Source organism: Sturnus vulgaris, chromosome 3 (assembly GCF_052056855.1).
Source record: "Sturnus vulgaris isolate bStuVul1 chromosome 3, bStuVul1.hap1, whole genome shotgun sequence".
In the NCBI taxonomy this organism is placed as follows: domain Eukaryota; kingdom Metazoa; phylum Chordata; class Aves; order Passeriformes; family Sturnidae; genus Sturnus; species Sturnus vulgaris.
The window spans coordinates 20,968,753-20,993,924 of NC_142245.1; the positions used below are offsets into that span (position 1 = coordinate 20,968,753).

At 34.4% G+C, this 25,172-nt stretch overlaps 1 protein-coding gene across 4 annotated transcripts in view; it reads right to left on the minus strand.

The window, feature by feature from the left end:
• Nucleotides 1–25,172, minus strand: part of SPATA17 (spermatogenesis associated 17) — an 87,251-nt gene that overhangs the window by 38,779 nt on the left and 23,300 nt on the right. For all 4 annotated transcript variants that reach the window (XM_088161164.1, XM_014876884.2, XM_088161165.1 and 1 more), the window contains one exon: nucleotides 15,163–15,286. In XM_088161164.1, coding sequence (XP_088017290.1) covers nucleotides 15,163–15,286 — 124 coding nt within the window. The remainder of the gene's footprint in view (nucleotides 1–15,162; nucleotides 15,287–25,172) is intronic.

The following is a 25,172-nucleotide window of genomic DNA, read 5'->3' on the forward strand; positions in this document are numbered from 1 at the left end:
ACAAATTCCATACAAATGGAATACATTAGACTCACACAAATTAGAACCCTTGCTGGAGATACACAAACTATATGCTATGGTCATTGTATCTCTTCACTCATTAGTTCTACCACAGCCTTTGGATCTGCCTACATTATGACTAATTAATTTTTTGCCTTCACTATGTTGATGACAGGAAATACAAAAGTAATAGCCTGCAACTACTTTTTTTTTTACATATTTCACTGAACTGCTCATTGTGTTGTTGCTTCATTTTTCCACCCCTTTCTACACCATCCATGCTCAGCTGTGGAGATTCTGTTCTAGCCATGCCACGAGCTTGCAGAGGTTCCTAGGCCGGGGGGAGATATATTGCTCTCATGGTATGTCTGTGAAATACAAATTTTATAGAAAGAGACAATGGCACTGAAAATTTAACTATTATCCAGGAGAGAAATATCTCTATGCTCATCACTGAGAATCAGGGTGATCTGGAAGAAAACACTAAAGCATCATAACAACTCTCTAAAGTTGGCAGGCATGGATTTGTTGATCAGTAGAAAATCCTTATCTGGGCTGTGTCTTCCCAAAATTTACACCCCTTTTAAAACTTTTTCTTAAAAAAGAATTAAAAATGCTAAAGAGCAAATTGAGGAGGAAATCTTTTAATTTTTACTGAAAAATAATTTAAGTATTAGATTATTTCAATCTACATAACATAGGTTTGAAGTTTGGGTTTTGTTGCTCCAAAGTGTAAAAATATGATATCTGAAATAATGTAAATGTTCTTCCTCTGAATAATTAAATGCAAGAATAAATCGATGTTCTGTCTAGGCACTTCTTTTAGTCACACTGAGAGACAGTGTAAGTGTCTCTGTGAGTAAAATGGTTTTCTGAAACTGCATTTTGCAATCTCTATTAAAATACTGTGTATATTCTATGTTGTGCTTCTTTGATTAAATGCTTGGCAGTAATAAAAAACCTACAGTTCATAAAGGGTTCAAACACTGTGAAATGTTACTGAATATCTCCAGGAGCACTAATAAAATTGGCTTTTAGCACTTTTAATGAAACCAAAATTAGCCATAATAAATGTGGAAACCCATTGATTCAGTGTATTTGAAATTATTATTGCTGAAAAGGTGTCTTAACAAAGAGTCATCTTTTGTTACTCTTTTTTTACATACTCTCAGGTTAAATGCATACAGATATTATTTCAACTTTGAAAATGAATTTGTAGTTTAGAGAGGTCAGCTGGACACTTGAAAAGTTTTTGCTTCTTCTACAGATGAAGCTCTTTGTAAGATCTGGGTCAAAATTGATTACAAAGTGCATATTTAAATAATTATTTTTCAAGCAATCCTTGTTAATTACTTTACATTTTAATTATATATGTTCAAGTATTCAACAAGACACATAACAGAACAATCAACAGAGTTAGTGTCTAGACAGATAAAATTAATACTAATTTACTCTAAATTCCCCAAGGTTTGAGGTAAGTTTAGGGCTAGATTTAAAACTGGTAAAGTTTGGTAGGAGAGGCAATGGGATGAGTTTGATTCTGCTTTCCAGTTTAGATCAAACACTGGAAAAATTGCTTCCAATCTTTTTTAAAAATATCTCTGCAAGTTTTAGTCTTGTTTTTGGAATTTCTTGCACTGTGCAACGTGGTGATGAATACCCTATTCACTCTGTCCTCTGCAGGGAGCTGCCAGTCTACAAGAAGTCTCAGAAATGTACTTAACATATTTGCATATCTTCTTGAGACAAAGTACAATGTATTAAAAGCATTACTTCATTTTCTTCCCTACTTTAATAAAATATTCTCTCAGCTGCAAAATCATTGTACTTAATACTGCTTTTTCAATGGTAGAAATGTATCTGTCTTGGATATTACCCCATACTATGATTTCAGTATTTTCCCCACCTTTAGTCCATAAGAAAATATGTAACACTCCAGAATATTACCATAGATTACAAAAAGTACCTCTAGTCTGCAGGGAGAATGACACATTTTCCTGTACCCGTGCTCTTCAGCACAAAGAAGGGACTCTGTCAAAGCCAGCTTTCAGGACTTCATTTCCAGGAACAATTTTCTAAAGTGACAAACACTATGGGGAAATCTGTGCTAACTGTTAAAAAACTTACATCTGAGTTATTTGCAGTACTGTCATGCTAACTTCCACCTCAATAAGACCAAAGAAATCTCAGGAGGGGACTCTGCTAATAGCTTCTTACTGACCTCCTTACATCAGGCCCTTCTGGTGAACGGTGGCCCAGTGGTGAATATGGCAAATGAGGTGTGAAAGAAGAGATATATTTTTTTTTAAGACTAAGGTTCTGACTCGTCAGGGGAAAAAAAAAAAAGAGTGAGGGAGAAATGACTTATACAATAGATATATTTTCCCCTAGAATTCTCTGCCTCAGACCTTCCATCATGGAAACCCAAGCATGACCTGGAATATTAATTGTGTCAGGTCAAGCATACTGGCAAATGTACCATTTGTTACCCAGTCATCCTTAGCATTACATTAATATTTTGAATCATTTTGCATTTCTAACACTCTATCATTTAGTTTCCTCACAATCATTTTCTTATCTTTGTAATTAATGGTCAAATATAAAGGAGGAAAAAATCATAAGGAAACAAATATTAATTTAATAAACATTAGCAAGGAAAAGATCTGGGGATTTTATAGTCTGAATTGCTTCCACCACTAATGCTGCATTTACTCAATGCTAAAGAATACCCATTTTTTTCTTTTCCTGTTTATCATTTCAATACAGAGAGAAAGAATTTACTTTCTTTCTGTCTAAATTATTTTTTTCCAGAATAAAAGAAGACATTATTAAGAAGTTGCCTTGAAAGCTAAACTATGAAGTAAGGCAGCAGCAAAAAAAAATAGAAAGAAGGAAGGAAGAAAGGAAAGAAAAAGGTGCAGGTAGAAAGGGAAAGACAAGACTGTTAACTATGCTGGATAGTTTTTTGAAAAAGATAGGTGACCCCAAGTGGAATAATAAATCCTGAGCAGTTTAGACTCTGCAATTTTTATTTATTAATTATTTCTTAGTCTTCTTTCCTACTTCTTGGCTGAGCTTTCAAAGTCTATGTAAAAAATTGCAAACCAAATATGTTCTAAGATACGGCATAGCTATTGTGCTGCAAATTATAATACACGTGCAAAATTAAAAATTGACAAAGTTGAGCTGAAGATAAATTGTAAGCATTAAATCAATAGAAAGTGTATTCTGATATATTTACATATTTTTACTGTAACTTAACTAAGCTATAATAAAGATATGCTCTATTTTAATTACTTTTTCATATCAACTCTGAAAGACTTAAATAATCAACATATATCATGAATATAAATGTTTCATTTAACAGTCATTTAATCTTATAAAAAACAGCTTTGAAGGAGGAAGCTTGTGCAAGTGGTTGTCACAGTAAGAACCTAAATAAAGTGCTACTTTCTCACTCTGGTCTTTTAACGAGGAGTTAAATGAGAAAGAAAAGACTTCAACAAAATAGGGACTTGAAAATCCTTTCTTGTTCCATTGTAATTTGTAAAAAAACCTAAGCAAGCTGAGAGGACAGGTAAGAGATCTTTAAAAGCCATAAAAGTAAAAGCATGAAGGAGAGCTGTGAATGAAATATTTGCTAGAGATGGGATTGCTGAATCAACACTGACCAGTGCACTTCATCATAATTATCAGGACATACTACTGCCAGGGGATTTATAAAAATCCCACTCAGCAAATAATTGCCCTGCTGTTAGGAGATAGTCGGAGTGTTAACACACTGTCACAGTCCAGCGTTTAGTAAGATATTCAACATTCAATTACTCTTGCTGAGAACTAAAAGGAAACATGATCATTTCTCAGCTACTGCAGTTATGCTTCCACATGAATTCCAGTGAACAATCCTGTTAATCCCCAGATATAGTTTCTCTAGGAGGGGAAAAGAAATACCCTAAAACATTAATGATACACAAGGAAATAAGTGTTTATATCACACTGCAAACATGTCTGTAAAAGAGAAGGAATTTTAAACTTTTAGATAACTAGCTTTTTACAGACTTTCAGAATATTTCATATTCAGTAAATATAAAAGGGCAAGATTTAATATGAGATTTATTTTAGAAATAACATCTATTAAAAATCTGTAAATACTGTTCTAGCAGCAAGTATAAGACTATGTCTATAAACTCAAATTCAAAACATCAAAATACTTAAGCTACAATAGAACGTATTCTACTATCAACAGTCTGCAATTTTTTAACTAATGTGAACAGAGTTTTGTATTAACAAGTAAGAAATACATTGTAAAGTTTATGCAGATCTTGGAAAAATACTATAGTGTGGTTCAATATTCCAGTTTGAGATAAAACTTCTTTACCATGCCTGACAATAGGAAAAATGTCAGCCAGTGTCATAAACATAGGTTGTTCTTACTGAGCTAATGCTACTCCTCAGGCCTGGTCCGCTAATCCTTGAAAAATGTACTCTCAGGAATTTCATCTAAATAAGAACTAGAGGACTGAGCCTGTTATTGCACCTAAGGTATTTTACCTTCTTTGAGATACTGCTCTTATGGAGAGACTAAAGAATTCATAAATGAGTGATGAGTAGCGTATTTTCTTTCAAGTGGGATTAATTACCTGTCTTCTTCTTAATATACATTCTGTTTAAACAGAATAATAGAAACATTAATTATTGTTATTCTGCCTTCAGAATGTAAAGCTTGGTTCAGTTCTTTTCATCTGTGAAATGTTTGCTTGATATCAAAATAATAATGCAATAACAGTTTAAATGCACTTGTATAAGTAAACCAAGCAGCAATTTTATGGACTATACAATGAGGTGCTAAGGAAATATTCAAGTCCAGTATCCTGGCCACAGACCATAAAACCAACCTCTAAACATGCAAGGCACTAAGTTCAATTGCAGGACACCCTGTAATTGAGTCTCCAAACAGGTACCAGCTGCTTGGGCATTTAGGCACCAAGACAAAAGAGAAACAGAATCTTAGTTTGCTGTGTGAAACATTGTGGCACAATATCCAAAACACAGCAGCCCAGCAGATGCACTGGCATGCCAAAAATGCATCTACTTTTCATTGATTGTCTCTCTGACTGAGGCTTATTCTGTCAAATCTAATTCTAATGCAGGCTCTTCATGACTTGACTAGATCAGGGATAATAACTTGAATGAGTGAGTGATGGCGTGGGAAACAACACTTATGATGAGGACACAATACAGGGACAGCACATTCAAAGTTCTCTTACCGTCTTCTAATTTGACTTCTGATTTCAAAACAAGCAGAAAAATACAATTAATTGCTGAATGGTTTTATTTTAAAAATAGGAACGGGAAATTCCATTACTGTTATCATTTTCTCTTTAAGAAGTGCTAGGCTGAATACGGGATAATATACAAATTATAAGAATCTCTGAAAAGAAACCTGTTTCTATACCTACCTTGAGTAAGTGGGAAGCAAAGACCTTAGTCTGAAAAATAATCTCTGAAGGTGAATTTATTCTTCTGTCTCAATAACTGCTTGTAAACACACAGACAGTATTTTCTTCCTTTACAGAGCTATTTTGAGGCTAAAATTATTTATCTTGTGAGAAGTTTTCACAGGCATAAAGCACATAACCACATATGTGATATTACTTATATCTTTAAAATTAAAAGTCCATCCATTTTCATTGTCATAATGTAAAAAAATAGCTTTGGACAAAAAATCCACTTGAGATTCACTCCTTTTCTAACCGGATTGAGAAAAATGCTTATAATTATACCACTTAGAATCTTCAGATTTGTAACACCAAAAGTTACCTGCAACAACATATCAGAAGTGTGTAGAAGTTCTTTGGTAGGCATGGAAATCACATGGAGATTTCCTTTGCCAAGGAAAAATTGCTAAATAGAGAATTGTTTTACTCCTTAAAAATGCATAGATGCAACCAAAACAATGTAACATTTCATTGCTTTTCCTTGTGCCTTATGTCTGTTGCATTGTGCTTACGTGTGAGTATTCCCTCACAGACATATATGCTGATAGATTTATTAAGTTTAGTAAACCTATAGGATTAGGCAATGAGTAAAAACTCAGAATGTGGCAGAAATGTTTAACAAAGCAGTCTGCAATCAGACCAATAAACAATGAGAGGAAGGTTTAATGAATAGTCACAGTATTGTGAAGGGAAAGAATAATGAGGGAACAGAACCATGTTAGTCTGATTAGTAAAGGTAGTCAGAAATTAGTAGAAAAGAGTGAGATAATCAGAAATAAACCCCAAAAATTGTTGAAGTGGAAAAGACTGAAAGCAAAGCAAACAATAGATAGAGTGTTTGTGTTGTCCCTTGCAGGACAGACACAACTTCCAAATTAACAGTATATATTAGATACTAAACAAAAGCACTGAATATTGAATAAACAGTGCAAGTTAATGAAAAAACTTTACCATTAGGCTATTCTGTTGCCTAAGACCTGAAAAACAAAAGAACTGGTGTGTGCATCACTCATCTTGAAGTCTCATTAAAGCAAGGATACCATCAGTGCCACTTCTTAAACAACAGGAAGGTTTGCTGTTGAGACATGCATGGTATTTTATCTTCATGACTTCTCCCATGCCATTCTTAACATCTCTTTATGCAATTATCTCTTACTTAGCATGTACTTCTCCTAATATAACAGGAGAAAAAAATTACCTGAGCAAGACCACATCAACTTAGTTGAATACCAGATGGACTACTATGCATCAACCAAATTTATACCAGTAACTATTTCAAGAATGTCAGTGGAGTTCCACTATTCCTGAATGTGGCTTTGTGAAACATTTAGCTGATATTGTGCTGCATTGTGATTTCCTTGCTATATAGATTCTTTCTTAAATGTTTTTACTGTAACATACACGCAGCCAGCATTCAATATATAACCCATTCTTACCAGTTTTCTGACCCTGCAGTAATCCAACCCTTTTGCCACCCCAATTGACAGTAGCACACAAAATGTGGTCATGTTTTTCTAAGATCTCAGCATGTACACTTTTTGATAGATCACACAGCTTGTCCTTTAAACTCTGCCATTAATCCTACCCACAGGAATTGAACACTAAGTTTGTTGTCTAGAAAAAAATCCACACAAATAGGGATTATGCAATTCAGATTCTGAAAAAGACAGTTTAAGTGCAGGGACCTTCTAGCTAGGGGACTTTTAAATGACTAAGGCTGAAATGTTCAATGCTATAATACATGGTAGACACAGAGATGCCACTATGCTATAATATCAAGCTTGTGTAACAAGCTATTTGTAAGAAGAAGCTCTGAGAAATACTGCCATGTCTACAGGGACATACCTTTAAACACTAAGCTTACATAGGATCACTCAGGAAACAGCACTCAAACTTTACATTTTGTTGTGTGTTAAGCTCTTTCTAATGAGAGATGAATTTTTTGTGCAAATTCATTTCTTTGAACAGTTAACCAGTTATCAAAAAAACCGAAATTATTTTACAGCAGGAAGCCTTTAGGAAAAATCAAGTTTACAATACTGTCACAGATAGTGCTTAAAAGTTCATTCACTGACTATCTTTAAGGAATAGGAAGTGAATATCTTGTTTTCTGGGAAGTAGGACAAAAGGAGAAATTACTGATTTCTGTTGGAAATACTTTCACTTACCACTTGTGCTAGGCTGAGACTTAAGAGAAGAGTGAATGGGAGAGAAATACTCTTCATTGACACTAGGAAGAAACACATCTGAAATAGTTCACATCCATGCATTTGGCACAGGAGATAAGTTATTGTGTCAGCAGATAGCACTTCCTCCATCCTCTAATCACAGTTACACATTTCTGGGCATGAAGATCATCATGCTTACAATCTTCATTTTGGCCTTGACTGTACTTGTCTTACTTAGAGAGATAACCACTATTTCCTAGAGAGCAAAAATGTCTGATTGAAAAGAATATGAGCAAAACTGGAAAATCTATGAAAGCTGTAAAGTGTCTCACTAAATTATTTTGGCAGTATGTGTACCAGATAGATTCTGGAGGTGTATTTTGGCTTTCAGCTCTTTCCTTCTTTTTTACATCACCATGATACCGTGTTGAGTACAAGAATTACAGTTCTGTGTCCTCAAGATTAGTTATCCCCAAAGGCAAGAGCTGGACTCAGATTCTAAGAGAACCAGAGATTCTTGATTGTGTGTGCAAATCACTTAAAGGTTAATTTTGGAATTTAGAGCTGGCATTCGGGTACAATGTCTTTCAGAATCACAAACAGTTACTGGCTTCTTTCAGTTTACCTTACTTTGCCGTTCTGACAGAAACATTAAGCAACATGAACTGAGATCACTTCCAAGTGAACTGAGACGGTGTGGACATTGCCCCATGAGGCACAAGACTGGAATGATTTTCTTAGAGTGAATACCTGTGAATAGACTGATACATCTGGATTCCAATGGGAAGTGAATACATGAGGAAAGCTTGCTGATCAAACATACCTGTCACAAGTACTGTCAGAAGGATGTAATGTAAATAGTGAGCCCTTTGGAAATAATATTTTATAAAAACAGAATGCTGCACCATGAAGTTCTTCACATACAAGTGCAATTTAATTGTAGCTGCAAGCCTGCCAGAGAATTAAGAAAGCTCACTTTTTCCTCTTTAATTTAAATAGGATTTTTCATGGTACAAGCTTTGGAAAGTACTCAGAAACATCTGACTGTTTGGCAGGTAAATGATGAGTGGATATTAAACACCCATGGATAGGTGGGGATGTTCATTGATTGGGGTACCTAGAATAAAAAAAAAATTGACTACTTTAGGTCATCTTCAGGAAGTATTAGTACTTATAATGAATGATAATTTCATCCCCTGAATGTTTTAGAGACAGGATAATAAAATTACAACAGTAAAGAGGGAGGAAATAAAATGTAAAAGGTAAGAGCTAATTCATTCTTCATGCTAGCTCAGTCCTTGGCCTTTCCTGAACAGACACTGCCAATAGTAACAAATTATGTATAATCATTTTGTGATGTAGACTGTTCACTCGGGACTAAGCTCAAATGACCAAACTTGCAGCCTTGTCTCTTAAACTGTGGATCTGAAGATCAAAGGCCAGGGCTTTATCCACTGAGTCCTCACCTTTATAAGAATAAAACTGCCAGCTGTCCAGAGACAGAGTGGATGTCAAACAGTGTCATTTTAGACCAATTGTTTTTCAAGTTCTTACAGGACAGCACATTAGGTTAGAAGCATATTAATCAGTTGTGTCTCCTGAATATTCATTAACCTGCTCCAGGAAGGATTTTGTGGCCTTTCTTCTTTCTCACTTAGAACTTTAGACATTTAGACCTAAATAAGTGCAGTAACTTCAACAGAATTAACTCCTGATTTCCAGTAATGTGAAAAGGGGACAAAGGCAGTCAGTGTAATGTTTATAAACTGCCATCTCTGTTGACAGGGAAAATTCAGTAAAAGAATACTTTAGCATTGAATAGAATTTTAATGTAAAATATTTTACTCTAGGAACTGACAATAAATATGGAAAAATGTTAGCACAAATATGGAAACGATAGAAGTGATATTTTGAGATTTACAATAAATACAGAAAATCAAAATGAAACTGTTCTTAGAAACAAAAGAAGTTTTTACTTCCTTTATATTCAAAAGCCCTAATACAGAATCCAGAAAAGTTTGCTAAATGGTTCCTATTAACCTAAAATGGAATTGCTTATGAAGATACACAGAGAGAGTAAAAATGGAAAAACTTGGTTCTCGTTGCTGATATTAGAACTTTTCACTGTTACTCCCTTAAGAGTAAGAGATAGCAAACATTTCCTTCCTCTTCACAGAGTATTATTCTTAAGGTGGGGTTTCTGGCCTTTTTTAATGTTTGCTACAGTGCTAATCTATTAAAGGGTTACTTTCTCACATGGTTATATCTCCTTGGAAAGGATCATCTCAATCAAGACTATTTCCATTCAAAATACTCTCTTATTTTATTGCACCAGCTATAATATCCATATAAATAATACTTTACAAAGCATTATTTCAATGGGAATAAATGTGAGCCAATATCAGCCACATACCTAAATGCATTAGCCTTGACTCAACAGACAGATGGTGACACACTCAAGCAGGCAATGAAAACTGAACTACTGTGATCCAAAAAGAGAACTTGTTTCTTGCTACTAAAAGGAATGTCATAGTTTCTAAAACTTCTACAATGAAAAGGGCTTATTATTACACATGGACTTTGTTCTTCCCTTGCAACTCTAAATTACCAGGATCTTATGACCAGTATCTGTTCACAAACTGTCCAAGGACACCAGGAAAAACTATCACCCTGCTGAAGAGGGCTGAAAAGTGATGGAGTTCAGAGTTGCTTGGAGCGGCAGAGGCAATCCCCAGAACCAGATGAAGTTGTGGAGAAATAATAAGGCACTTCACAGTTGCACACTCTCTTGTGACAGAATATCAGAGACAGCAAAGATGTGAAATGAACATGCATGATCAAAAAAACACTTCAAGGAGAATGAATGAACCTGGCCTTCCAAGGAATCACAACTTGAGAGCTAGTGTTAGCATCAGATCTCTTAACCCACTCTCCCTGTCTAGGTTAGTCCTTCTCTGGCTATTAAGAGAGGTAGGAATTGAAGGGATACAGAGGCAAAAAATTAACATCTAAATATTACAAAAATAGAAAGCTGTACAACTAAGAACTACAAATCCTTCAACTACTAGTCACTGGAAACTGAGAGTATTCTTGACAGTAATTACATTGTCCCATTGCTCCATTTTATTGCTCAACCCTAGGCCATGCTGTTAGCCACTGACAAAGATAGGATGCTTGGCAAAGGAGCCTTCAGTCTGACTCAATCACATCTTCTAATTAGTCAGGGGCTAACAGAAAGGCCCTATACAAAAATCAAGAGTAGACATACACACATGATTAATTTTTCTCAATAGTTAAAGCATTCAGATAAAACTGAAGCTCACAGAGAATGGAGGACCAGTATTAGCTCATCTACTCTCAGCATGATTTATCACAGAGCAGGAAGTCCAGGTTTAGAAAAGAGGCTGTGACTCATTCCACCAGCCACAGCAATGATAAGCTTAAGTGATGCATGTAAAACATCCCACTATTAACAAAGTACAGATATGTTCTGCAATTGTGTGACAAAGCTCTCACGATTTTGCAGATCAAAAGAAATTTGGCTTCCTGGACTAGTTGTACATTTATTTTGTCTGACAAAAAGTAATCATGTTTATCTGTTTAGAAACAGAAGAAATGGAGAAAAGAGAATTAAAATTCTCTTTTACCTCATCCAGTATTGTTTGCTATACAGTAAAAAATTATAAAGGGAAAAAAATCTGTTGCTCTGCTGATTCTCCAATCCTCTCCTCAGTGACAGAAGAAACTGTAATAGCAGAAGGCATTTTCAGCTGTGACACTTGGAAAACTGTTTCCATAGGGCTCTTCTCCTGAACTCAGTACTTTACAGGACACCACTTCTCCTCTGTATTTCAATTACCACTGGCTTCTGCTCCCCATCCCACTATGGACTTGCAGGTGCTGATGCACCTGCTCCCACTCACAGAATCACCTCAGCATTGCTGCTTGCTCTGTCAGCAGGTACTGAAAACAACACAGGTCTGCATTCTAGCTCGATACTGGATCTCTGGATTTAGACTGTCATACTCCTGACTCTCATCACCATTGTAAGATAAAGACCAACTACAAAATTTCTTGAAAGGCTGGAAATACCAATGACAGGAATCATGCAACCACAATATTTCAACACAAGTGGGCTCTTTGTCCCCATTTTCTGCAAAGTGCCATGAATGTATTCAGTGCTTTTCCCTGTTGTTGACTTTAAAGGTCATTTGTCAGCACTTGGCAGGGGATGGCCCTTACTACAAATGTTGGCCTTGAAAATATGACAAAGAGCAGAAGTAAGAACCTATTCAATTATAGTGAAGGTTGTTAATACAGAAAGAGGAACTACAGGGATATAGAATAATAATCTGCATAGGTAAAAATGTTTATAATGGAAAACCACATTTAATAAGTAGTTCCTTTACTAATGACTATTAAAAAAAAAAGGATCATTGCCACTGAAGTGGAAATAGCGTACTGTGATTCTGGACTAATAAAAAACCTTAATTATTGTAAGTTTCATGTCTCAATAAGAAATCACAATTCAGTTCATGATAAAACAGGTAAAAATGATGAAAACAAATTGCATCACCAATAGGAAATTATAAGAAATATTCTTAACCAAGACTTGTTAAATATACAATTTTTACTATGTTCACCATAAAGTCAAAATTTATCAGCCTGATAAGGTAAGAAACACATAAGAAAAGGATTGTGCAATATAAAAATTTTAAAACCTGAAATACAGAAAATCCTATTTTTAAAATTGAATTTGGTTTGGAAGTCCCAAAGCTGCCACTTCAGAGATTTATTTCTTGCTGTATCTTACATTGGAATCTCTTGCAACCAGAAAGTGCTTTTCTTTATAAAGTCACAGTTTATGAAATAAATAAATGCTTGAATAGCATGTTAATTCATGAAAAGGACAAAATACTAAATTAATCATAGGCCATGCTATTATTTCTATACCAGAAACCCCAGTACATTCCTGACACTCACATTCTTCAGATTTACTTCTTGAAAGTAAAACAATTGGGAATGGGCAATTGGGAATGGGCACGCCTTGTAAATAAATAGAGATATAGACAGAGATATAGACAGAGATACAGATATATAAATAAACACACTTCTGAGATGTTGTTGTGAGCTTCAGCTCAGGAGACAAGAATGAAAATTGACATGCTTTTCTTAACAAAAATTGAGGAGCAACAGATCCTTAATTCTTTTCTCTCAATATATAAACACCCTTTTCTCACTCTTTTTGCCTATATTCAAACAAAAAATTCCAAACGATAGGATATATTTGAAATAATTATTGCAAATACAGATTTTTCAATGCTGTCCATATAACCTCTTTCAACACCTGCAGCCTGGATACATGAGGTGGCTCAGCTCTATCATTGAACTTCATTGCCTATAACAGGAATGGGTGGAGAACAAAACTTTGGCAGGTCATCTCTATAATTTACTGGGCTTTAGGTAATGCATGACTATACAATAAATCCAGCTCATCAATGTCCTCTTTTCATTTGTTATGTGCCCTGCTTACAAATGATATGTTTCCTAAACTCACTCAAAAGTGTCAACTTTTGCTGCTTGTCTCTACTGAGACATGAATGGTCCTTGCTCAGTAATCCAATTAACCATTCTTTGAAAACAGCAAGATGGAGCTGTAGTCAGATCAGACCAGACATTTAGAGAGTAAAATGCCAGAGCACCAAATCAGTAAATTGTGCATAGAAATAATTTTCCCTGTATCTTATCAAGACAAATTCCACAACTATGTGGAAAGTGGAATACAGACTTCACAGTAAGTAGTTAACTTCAAATATTTCAAGTTGTCTGTAGGTTTTGCACTGATTTACATTTACTTATGTTTTGAAATACTACCTGCAAAAGAAGACAGCTCTTGGAGCTCAGTTCTCTGATGAACAAAAACTTCTGTGGGCTCTGAGTCTCAGTATTTACAAACCATCTCAGCAAGGAAAACCAAAGCATTTTTTTTGTTCTGCTAGCTAAAACCACTGATAGGTAAATTCTAATTCTGCAAAATTAGTAACCAAAATCCATCAGAACATAACACTTACTGCTTTCTTTCATCAGCACTCCTCCATGGCTGAAGTGAGGAGCTACTTTCCATTCCTTAAAAAGTGTTACAGCTTGCTAAGCCTGCATCACTGGAGGTGAACTGAGCTTACAAAATCTTATTAGACCACAAGTCACTCAGTGCCTCCAACCTGACAATTTTTGTACTCATATTAATGTTTACACATGTATAAATTGTACCGCTCAAAGCAAGAATTCTCAATTTTCTATGGTTTAAAGAAATGTAAAATACTGTGCAGATTATTCTTAATATCCTAGATCAACATGGGGAAAAATAAATTATAGTGTGCTAATTTCAATCATTAACTAGCTTCCTTGTCTAATGCTGATGAGAAAACTTTTTATGCTGTTTTTTACTTATATTATATTATATATGCTTTAAAAAAAATTACTTACATCTAATTTACACATCTAGTTTTCATAATTGATATCCAAGTTAATCAAACCACATTTCCATCTACAGAATATATCACAAATAATTCCCCAAACAGAAGGGAAGATTAAATATTTTGTCATTAAGTGTAATGGTATTTTTCCTGCATTCCTTAGAATTAGCAGTTGTTAAACTCAGATTATAATTAACAATTTACAAAAAGCAAGCATTTAATTCATACTAATATTTCACCTTAATTCCACATCTGTATGGAGAACAATCAGTCACCAAACACTTATGGAGACAAAATCCCTTTTTTAATGAAAGTTTATGAGAGAGGACTAAAAAAAAAGGCAAAGCCACAAGCTTTATGAACCATATCAAATTTATATATTATATATCTCCTGGCATATTTACCTGTCTGTTTAAAGCTGCTTGCATAAGAAAGCTTGGACTAATATACCAGTAATATTGATACAAAACAAATTAATAATAAATATTTAAAATTTATGAGGCATTTTAGAGTGAAAACAATCGTGCTAAATAAGCTGATTCAGGAAGTTCAAAGAAAAGCCTTACCTGAAAACCCATATTTACAATCTATCCTAAAAACAAGCAGAACACTGCACCAACCCAAGCATTAGCTCAATTAAAAAAGGGGGGAAAAAAATGAAATCCCTTCTCAGCTTAATAACTTGTTAGTTCTTGACAAGTGCAACAACACAACAATAAGCCAGTCAAAATGAGTTTTTAAAGCGAGGTTATGCCCTTCATGTTGTGTTATCACAGTGGCAGATCAAACTGCTGACTTGGACTCTTTCTGCCAGCAGTGCTGATGCTGCCTCTATGAGCTACTGTCACAGAATAGTCATGGTACCTGCTCTTGCCTATAGAAAAGCACTAAATTGAACTAGAAGTAGTGTCTTTGTGATATCTTTTCAGCAAGTCATGTCCCATTCAGCCTGCTAGTTTATCTCTGTCAGGCTGGGGGCCCAAGTGGTTTGCATGAGCTGTCAGGGACAGGTCTACCAACCTGCTCAGTGCTAAGGAGGTAATGCATCTTTCGGGCTTGGTATTTCTTTTCCTTTTCTTTCTTTTCTAGGTCTTTCATTTTCTCTTCATTTTCTTTCATTTCTGCATACTCTTGAAGTTCACTCCTGCAATAAAATAAGTCTGCTAACTATATTATAACAACAAAAGACGTTCTAGTCTTCTATTTTACTTTAACCCCTTCATAGCTTCACAGTGTTATTTTTATATATTAGCAGTATGCTGACACCACTGGAATATCAAATTACTGTTCTTTCAGTTCCACAGTAGTAGGATACTACATGGATATAATGATGAAGAAACAGGATTAAAGTGATCAAAAGTAGGAGCAGTATATATGTTCATATTGCTTACAGCTTGATGAAATAGTATACATCTAAGTCCTTTTATTTGCCTTGAAGTATCATTTTACTTTGAATTTCTCTAAGTGGAAGCTAATATAATATAAATAAAGGTTCACTTACATTTCAGCTACTCCCTTGCAACACCTCCTGATCTGCAGACAGGGAAAATTTTACGGAATGAGAGAGTATAGCAGACATGGGATAAGACATGATATTCACTCCTGGATCCTTGAGCCCTTTGTAAAGTTGCTAAAGTAGGCACAGAGGAAAACTGGATGGGAACCTTTCCTGCATACATTGTCCTTAGGAGGAGTTTCCATGGCATTGGGCTTCTTGCACAGGTCATTTCTGTTCTGGTTTGATGAGAGCTGTAGAGGCCACCACAAGAACCAGGAATTGAACTGTTTCATGAAGCACTGCACGACAGAGGTGTGCAAACACACAGAGTCATCTAAATGTGTGAGTCTGTGCAGAAAACTCTTTCATCATAAAAGAAATACTGAACTATATCTAATAGCAGGTTTCAAAGAATGGAGAAAGCATGATTTCAACTGAATGTTTTGAGGAAAACTTGAACAGAAAAGTGGCATAGATTTCCTCCTCAATTTTTTTTTCACAGAGCCAGGCTTGCCATAAATTATGCAAACAGTAGAGTGAATTAATGTTCTATAAGAAACAAAATTCTGGGCTATTGTGCACAGTGCATGTGTATAGAATTTTTTGACCCAGTTAAAAAAGGTTAGTTTGATTAACATTTGTTATTTTTGTTATTACAAAATGGCTAGTTCAAATTAACCTGTGTGCCAAAGACACCAAGCATATTCAGTCAAGCATTTAGATTGCTAAAAAGTTAATTAGGTGAGTAAATTCTAGTCTTTCCGTTTTTTAGTATGTGTATATACGATAAAATAAAAAGAAAAAAATAACACTCATATAACTGGATGATTCTAATATTCCTGCAAAACAGACTATTTAGAGAGGTCCACATTACAAGTCTCAGTTGTTTCAATGAGTACCAGATAAGATCGTGTGAGGACATGGGTCAAATTGTGTCAAAATATGCACATGGGTAAATTTGCTGATATGAACAATACCATGGAAAAGTCATTGCTCCCAAAATTGGTTTTTAAGATTGTGACTCAGAGTTACTCTTAGTATTTTAATTATCATTAAATTAGTTCATCAAAATATGCGAAAGAGAAATTGCTTTATAAATATGAACACTACGAAATCACATTCTTAAATACAAGTTGCAGTGTAGAACTTTTGTTTCCTGCTATCTTTCAAGATTTTATCAATTAAAATAAGTAAAGTATTAAGTAATTAAACATTATATTTTAACTGCAAAAGAAAAATAGAATTAAAAGAAAATACAGATCAGAAAAGATGCACAGGTATTTTTGAATCTCTAAAAATGTTTTTTGTTGCAGTTTACTGTTAAAGGCTGCTAATACAATATTTCATACAAGGTTACTTATGAAGCACACTGACGTTTAAAAATCACCATGCTATGCTTTTGCAGCAGTGTAATTTTTTTCCAACATAAGATTAAATTGCAAAATAAATGAATTACTTAGAGTGGCATGGCCCCCATTTTGCCACCCTTCTCTTGAAAATTGCTTATTAATATGAAAAAAGAAGTTGGAAAATAGCCTGTTTTACTTTATGCATAGCATTCTGGGGCCTCAAAGCCCGCAGAGCTGGAGTAACTGCACATTTTAGATTGTGTTGGCAAGCGGGGACGTTGACCTTTCTGACCTGCATCTCAAGGCTATTATTAATCGCTAAGTAACCTGGTAAAGCCAAACAAATTTGTTTCCATTGAAAGGATCTCTATCTGTGTCTGAGAATTTGTGCTGTACCAAACAAACCTCATTAACTGTGTCCATTTTTGACAAAGAACTAGGAGTTGGAGAGATTGGCGACCTTTCTTTGTCCTCAAGGTACAGATTTCAGAGTCACTACATGTAGGTACATAAGCATTTTTTACTAGGAAACTCTTTGTTCTATATCCATCAATCACAAACAAATGAATAAATAGACAATACATATAGTATCAACTTCGTTCTTTTATTTTATGCCTCTTTAATATCAGAGTATATGATGGTGTGGTTTACATATTTAATACTATTCCTTTTTGATTACAGAGCCCTCTATTCAGCTTTAGTACCCTATCTGCAACTGATGAAAAAATAATCAATGTATTACTGCAGTCTATTCATGTTCTTATATACTGAGGTACTTCTTCCTAACAGTGAATATGGAAGCTTTTTGATTTAGAACACAACTGGTGATAAAAACCCACAAATAATGTCCAAAATATAGATTTGTATTCCAGAAATTACGATAACAGGATCCAAAATGTTTCCTGTTGTCATCAGTGGGAATTTATCAGATTGTTTGGAATGAATGATTGATAATCATTACTTGCTGAAATTAAATGAAGTCTAAAATACTTGTTGAAGTTCAATGTAATTCATGATCTTTTTAGACAGTGCTATCATCATGATCATTCCTGACTATCACATATCATCAGTAATACTTGGACCATAATCTGTGTAAAAGTTTGAGATTTTTTAAGCAGTTACAAATAATTTTCAGCATAGCTTCGCAGCCGACACATTTTGTCAGTTGTTCTAAAATATCTCTATCAGGCATTATACTGCCCTGTACGGTTGTACAGAGCATGCAGACAATCCTGTCACAGGGATAATAGCTCCCAGGATGATTCCCTCCATAGAGGCCATACAAAATAAGTGGTATGTAACAGTCCAAACATTGCTTGACTGGAAACACAGATGTTTTAGCATAAATATAGATTTATTTTAAAGCTATTTGAACCTGAAGCTTTCATCTCTTTTACCATATTTTCAAGCATTTGAAAAGGAGCAACAAAAGCAGAGAATCTAAAGCAGTTAGATATGAATATACTATTTCACACATTAGCAGATTAATACCAACATGTCATGCATTGTGCAGGGGTTTCACTGTAACCATAAAGAATAATGTGTAGAAGGATAAGTGATACTAATGACATAAACTTAACCTTCGAAATGCAGCTCGAGTTCCACATAGCTTACATGGAAATGTGTTCTCTGGGAAGTTTCATGCTTGGGATCTTCAACACATATGCCTTCCCAGAGAAAATAAATCCAAATTCTATTAAAGTCAATAGGAAATCAGTTGAAATTAAATGATTTTTGGATTAAATCGGTACACTTCCTTCCAAAGTCTTCTATTTGTTCACAAATATGATGTGTCCATTGAGCAATCTTTTCTTGGGATATATCTCTGTGACATTATGAATACTAGCTGTGCTACATGATACTCCGTGGATTCTGGACCAATTTTGCTTCAGGATGAACCTTTCCTGGTTCAGTGTGAAGTGGGAGAAGGCAAATTGACTGGCCTGTTTTTTTAAAGATTTAATAAATTTTGCAGGAGAAAAACAGTTCTGTAAATGCAAATCATGTTTTAGGCTATTTGATAATCTTGTTCTGTTTCTGTAAGCAATCTGTCTGTTGCATGGTTCATAGCTGGAAAAGTACTTTTGATTAAAATGTTATAACTCCAAAATTGGGTAATTATTTTAGCACATAATCTTTTCTTTATCTTAAAGCCTATCTCAATATATTAACAGCATCTATTGCAACTTCCTACAAACCCAGCTTTCCATATAAATTTAGTCCAATCACACATTTTCATGGAATAGCTTTGTAGGGGAATAATGTGGATATTTTAACAAATGCAATGTCTTATGTTGATCTAAAAATGATTAAAGAAATCAGAAGAATATCAATGTTTACTATGGCAAGTTTAGGATGCATTTTTTTACTAAAATCATGAATATACTAGCTGACACAAAGTGTGCTGTCCTTGTTTAATGTTTAATGCATTTGACAATAGGCATAGGATTATCAACATATGTGCTCAAAACTCACAATTAAAAATGATCTTGTGTAACAAATCTGTTAAGTAGCTACTGAATTGTTAATGATAAAATTACTTGCTCTATATAGTTTGAAAAATAAAAAAAATTCATCTGACAAGGTAACTTATTGTTATTCTGATTCTTCATTATGCAGTAGGCAATGGTGTTGGTTCCTGCTATGAGATGCAAATTCAGTTGACAGTGCTCCTGCTGTCTGTATAAAGGTTAAAAATACACATATAATATTGTTCCTGGCACTTTTGGAAAGGTCTTCAAGTGATGATTTCAGTAATATACAGATTTGAATAATTCTGCCTAGAACTTCATCATTTTACAAATTCATACTGACCTATGTTTCTTAAGTTTATCAAACTATTGCATTCTGTTCGCATTTCCACTGGCATTCTGTGGTACTTTGGCCAAATAATATTAAAAATAATTATATTAACTAAAGGAAAGGGCATCCAGTAAAAACCAATAATTAGTATAGTTGCCTAGAGTAACCAGAAAAAGTATCAAGTTATTGTGATTTTAAACAGTTAAGACACCAAATCATTAAATTCCTGCAACAGAAGCAGTAGGCAACCTTAGCATACGAGGAGATAACCTAAATCTATTTAATCTTCAAGGCTATATATCATTCTCCCTGCTCAAATACAGAATATGGAAGGTAAAATAAAATTAGGGAGACAATAATTTTTGGTATACCACTGCATGCCACTTGATTTTACACCACATTGGTAGAGGTGAGAATGCAATATAACCTGCCATGATAATATTGTTTGACTCAATTGATTAAATTTGAGAAAACAATGAAATATATCTATAGACCAGCCTAGGAAGTAAAAATAGTTTAGAAAACTCTGTATTTTGAAGGCAAAGTTTTGACAGAACACACATACTACATACTTAAGTTAGCTATGTGCCATCAGGCAGCTTGCTCATCCTCAACATTGTTCTTATTTTTTAAATTAACCCCTTTAGATTTAGTAAGCGAAATAGGACAGCAATGTAACTCTCTTTTCCTCTCTACCATGATGTGTAGTCCTGTTCCTTGACCAAAATATTTGATCTCAAGTTGCACTTAGTTAGATGCTCAAAGCAGCAGTCAATTATTAGTGGTACAAGGTATCTTATTGCCTACGAGATCTACCACAAATAGGTGTCCAAAATTCTTACTAACTTTAAATGTGAATGTTTACATGAATCCATGAAAAATTAATCATGACACTCTCTTCAAGATCTGGAGGAATATTATTGCTCTGCAGTGGATGTCACTGCAGTGCAAGTGAACAGGAAATATGGTTCCTTAATATGAAAAAAATTAAAATAAATAAAGCCAATGTGTAGACATAAGGAAACACCCTGTATCTCCTATTATTATTACTTTTACAAAAAGAAATTCATAACACCTTAAAATCCCGTTATAATTTGTGCATAGTAGCAGACAGTCTGTCCATCTCCCCTTAATCACAGAGTGTACAGTGCCAATGGAATTAAGTGACACACCAGTTCCACTGTCAAGGTCCACAGTGTGATCAATACACGACACTGGAAATGTGATGAGCATGGTGGTGAAGGGCACCCAGTGAATGAATACCTTGTGCAGATCAGGAGATCAGGGCACAGCGTGTAGCAGACGATAGGGAAGAACAGACGGATACATCCTTCTTATCCTTCCAATTTCCACTGCTGCACAGTTACTCAAGAGGGTGCAACAGCCTTTCAGGCTACTGATTGCAGAGGCAGCTTAGAATTAAAACCAGAGTATTTTCCTAATCCGTTATGCAGAATCTTCTAATTAAGGTTTCAGTAACAACTCATAAAGAATTATTCCTCACATATACTAGAAACCTAATTTTTTTCATATGTATTTCATATATAGTCTCTTAAGATTATTCTATTTTTTCAAAATGTGCAAACTTCTTGGTCCAAATGTTTTTCCCTTGTGCATTAATATCCTTAATGCAAATTTACTTTATTCTCATTGGCAGCAGAAAATGCTGTGAAGTTAAAAAAAATTTTGTAAAAGGTCCAATCTAAACAATGACTTTTCGGCTTAATTTTTTTGATTTAATTAAACTGCAAACCCCACCTATTATGGATGTGGCATAAGAGAAAGTCAACACCAAAGCTTCTGTTGGCAGAGGAACCACATCCAAGTATACTGGTTCAGCTTTATTCATGCCCAGGTCTATACTGAAAAGCCTAACAACAGGCAAAAAGGTTTTCACTCAATGTCTGTTTGCTATTGAACTCCTCATTAAAAATCAGCCTGATTGATTAGCTTTAATAGCGAAATTAATATTTGGTGAGGAGCTTAAACAGTGAAATTAGTATTTCAGGGTAACAAAGCTGATCTGGCCCAGAATGGATAACAAAGCCCCAACACAATTTATTCTGACAGCAGTTTAGCAGCAGTGGTCATTTTTAGCACAGTGTCAGTGCTAAGCTGCTAAGAGAGCAGTCATGTTCCTAATTTTTCCTGCAACATATAAAAGAGGATGTCTAACCACAGCCAAATACCATTGGAAGTTTTCTAGTGGATGTCATGTGAAAGTATCTGTTATCTTTTGGCACTGTAATTCCCAGAAGACTATATAGGCTACCATCTGCACAGTAATAACTAGAGGAAAGCTCACTGCTATGTTTTGCTACAGTTAAGCTGTTCCCAGTACTAGAATGAACTAATTTAAGCTGTTATCTCTCTGCTGCAGTGCAGTACAATGTAGACATATCTGTACTTCTTTTACTTTAATATATGGTACTTGGCAACATTTACAATATTCAACATTATGTGATTTAGAAAGCAAACATGATGTTATAGCTTCTAAAAGTCATCAACTAAGTTGATTTTCCTTCTCAGAGTATTATGAAACAATTTGACTGAGGTCTACTCACTAACATCCTTCACTTACTTTCACATAAAAGTCTGTATACATTGATAAATAAAATGGTACACTTTGTCTACATTAAACAGGTTTTACAACAGCAAGGCAGGGGCAGCTTTTATGTAATGACCTATTACGTATAGCAGAGCAGCAATGCCAAGACTCACAACTTCATAGTGATTTTTGCAGTACCTCATGGTTTTCTCAATTTCATATTCATGGAATGGTTTTACCACTTGAGCATCTATGATGTCATCTTTATTGAAGCATAAAACATTATGAAAGACACAGTCAATGAATATTTTTATTTCATAGCAATTGTAATTATTTAGGGGGGAGATTTGACACATCCTTTTTAATACAGCAGTGCTACTTGCTAGTATGTGATTTAACAGCAGTGGCTCATTGACAAACTGAAAATATCAACTAGATCCCAATTTTCAGAAGTGTTAGGAAACCTTATCTCCTACTGTCTTGAAAATTTTGAAGTAATCAACACCAGAAAAAAAATAATCAGGTATTTTTAGTATGCCATGCAAGAAATTACACTCAGAATTAAAGTCTATTCTCTGAAATGTTGGTTTTACCTGATGAATGAGACAACACTTCATTATAGATTTCAAATTCAGTTATACATGTTTAAAGAGTACATTCAATATATTCTATTGTCTATACTCAAGCCCCTAAACTTCTGGTCAGAGTACTAAATCTTTCCCAAGGGGCCAAACACAATGCTGGAGATGGTTCTGAGGCCTCTCAACACCAAGTACAAGTAGACAAATGAGTGCTGCATCAGTTTGGGTGCCATGCAAGCTGAAAGAATAAATCAGTTTGCTAGATGAGGTTGTAAACATTTAGCAAACAGGTAGTTAATAGGACAAGAAAAGAATAGCCTACTTGGAGAAGAGAGGGGGAAAATGTTGCTTTCTTGAAACACTTTTTTAAAAAAAATTGTTTGAAGGTAGCAAGAATTGTGAAGTTCAAGGTAAAACATTGGGATTTAGCTTCACTGTCAGGATAAACCAGTTAATGGACTCCTGTGATTATCTCTACAAGGTGAAGAGTCTGATGAATTTTAAAGGGATATAATAATAAGTAAAATTTTCTCAGAGTTTAAGGAAAGTCATACTCACGATATGAAGAATTAAGGCTTTTAAAGGAGGTGTTCCAAGCAGGATTCATAGCTTTGAAGAAGCTCTTTCACATGATAGAAAGCATTCATACAAATGAATGCATGTACTGGCTGAAGAAAAATGATTTTTTAAAATTTCCTAATCATCATAGCTATGCTGAGTTCTGATGCTGATATTATTTTAAAGGACATTTGAAGATCTGTCCAAAATGGTAACAAAAATTATTTTAAGCAGAGACAGCATCTTTCAGTGATCTTTATTGTTTATGTCTAGCACAGAGTTTTCGGTCTAGTAGAACTGAATATAACAAGAAGTAATGGTTCAAAGATAAAATGAAACTGTTTCAATGGGGAACTATGGGATATACTTTGAACACCAAAGGAAATAACTCCTGGATTTGAATAAAAAGGGTATTTACTATATTTTGATGTTATTAAATCAAGACTAGATTGTTCAGTCAAAGCTTGACTCACTTTTTATAGATACTGCTATATATTGGGTATTGATAAACATCATATTGGTGATAGACTTAAGTCAGACAAGATCATCTGGTTCCAAATAACATTGTTTTCATTATTACTAGAACAAAAAAACCACTTTTTTGTAACTACTCACTACTGTTCTAGACTATAAAAATGGAAGACAAATAGTCTTTCTGTTTTGTTTTCTGACTGACCACTTTAGAGACCTAACTCTCCTTAGGTTACAGAAAAGTCTATTTATAATGATTTAGAGAGTCAAAAAACAAATATGATAATTTTTTGATCCCCTTTTTTCTCCATTTTGGACATTTTTCCTTTAAAACAAAACAAAAATGTGCTCATGAGACACTACATACTGCTTTTCATCTCATGAAATTCCATGATATCTCATGGGACGTTAGAGGATACACCAATATAAAGCAAAGGACTGTAATTTTCCACTGTAAAAAATCTGAAATGCCAAAGAAAGATCAAAAACCCTTCAGGTCCTCAGACAAAAATGAAATCACGAACTTGGAAAAAAGCAGTGCATAGTCCCCACACTTCCAATAAAACAAAAACAACTGTGATGTGGCTCATTTTAAAGGTTTTTACTGCTGTAGTTTCTATTTCTCTGACATAAATAGGAAATGATAAAGGGAGTCTAATCTCAAAAGCCTTTCACTGGGTGGAGCAGTGCCAAAGAACACTTTATTTTGTTTGGTTTTCCTTAGCATTCTGCTATCTCTGAGCATTTTGCTGAATTGTGAGGAATGCTACTTGTTTGATAAAGAGTCATGAAGTATGGGAATAGTAACTGGCAACTTTCTAGCAGCATTCAGACACACTATCTTACACTATGATTAAAACAAAATAGTGACAGTTCAAATAGGCTGTTGTGAGCCAACTAAGAAAAATAATATTCATGTCTTTTGATTTTTTTTTTGTTGTTGTTGTTTCTTTGGAGATCTCAAAAATAAGCTACATTATAGCATGTTCTGGAAAATACATATCTCTGATGTATTTGCAGATACACTCACATATGAGCTGGAATACCTGGGTAGCATAGAGCAAATTTATTTATATAATTGTATATTAAGTGCTCCTACAAATAAAAGAACTATCTAATTTTCTTATGTAACACGTAAATAAATGCATTTAAATTTTATACTTCATTATTAAACTGAAAATAGCATAACAAAAAGAACCATCACCTTATTTTAATAACAATAG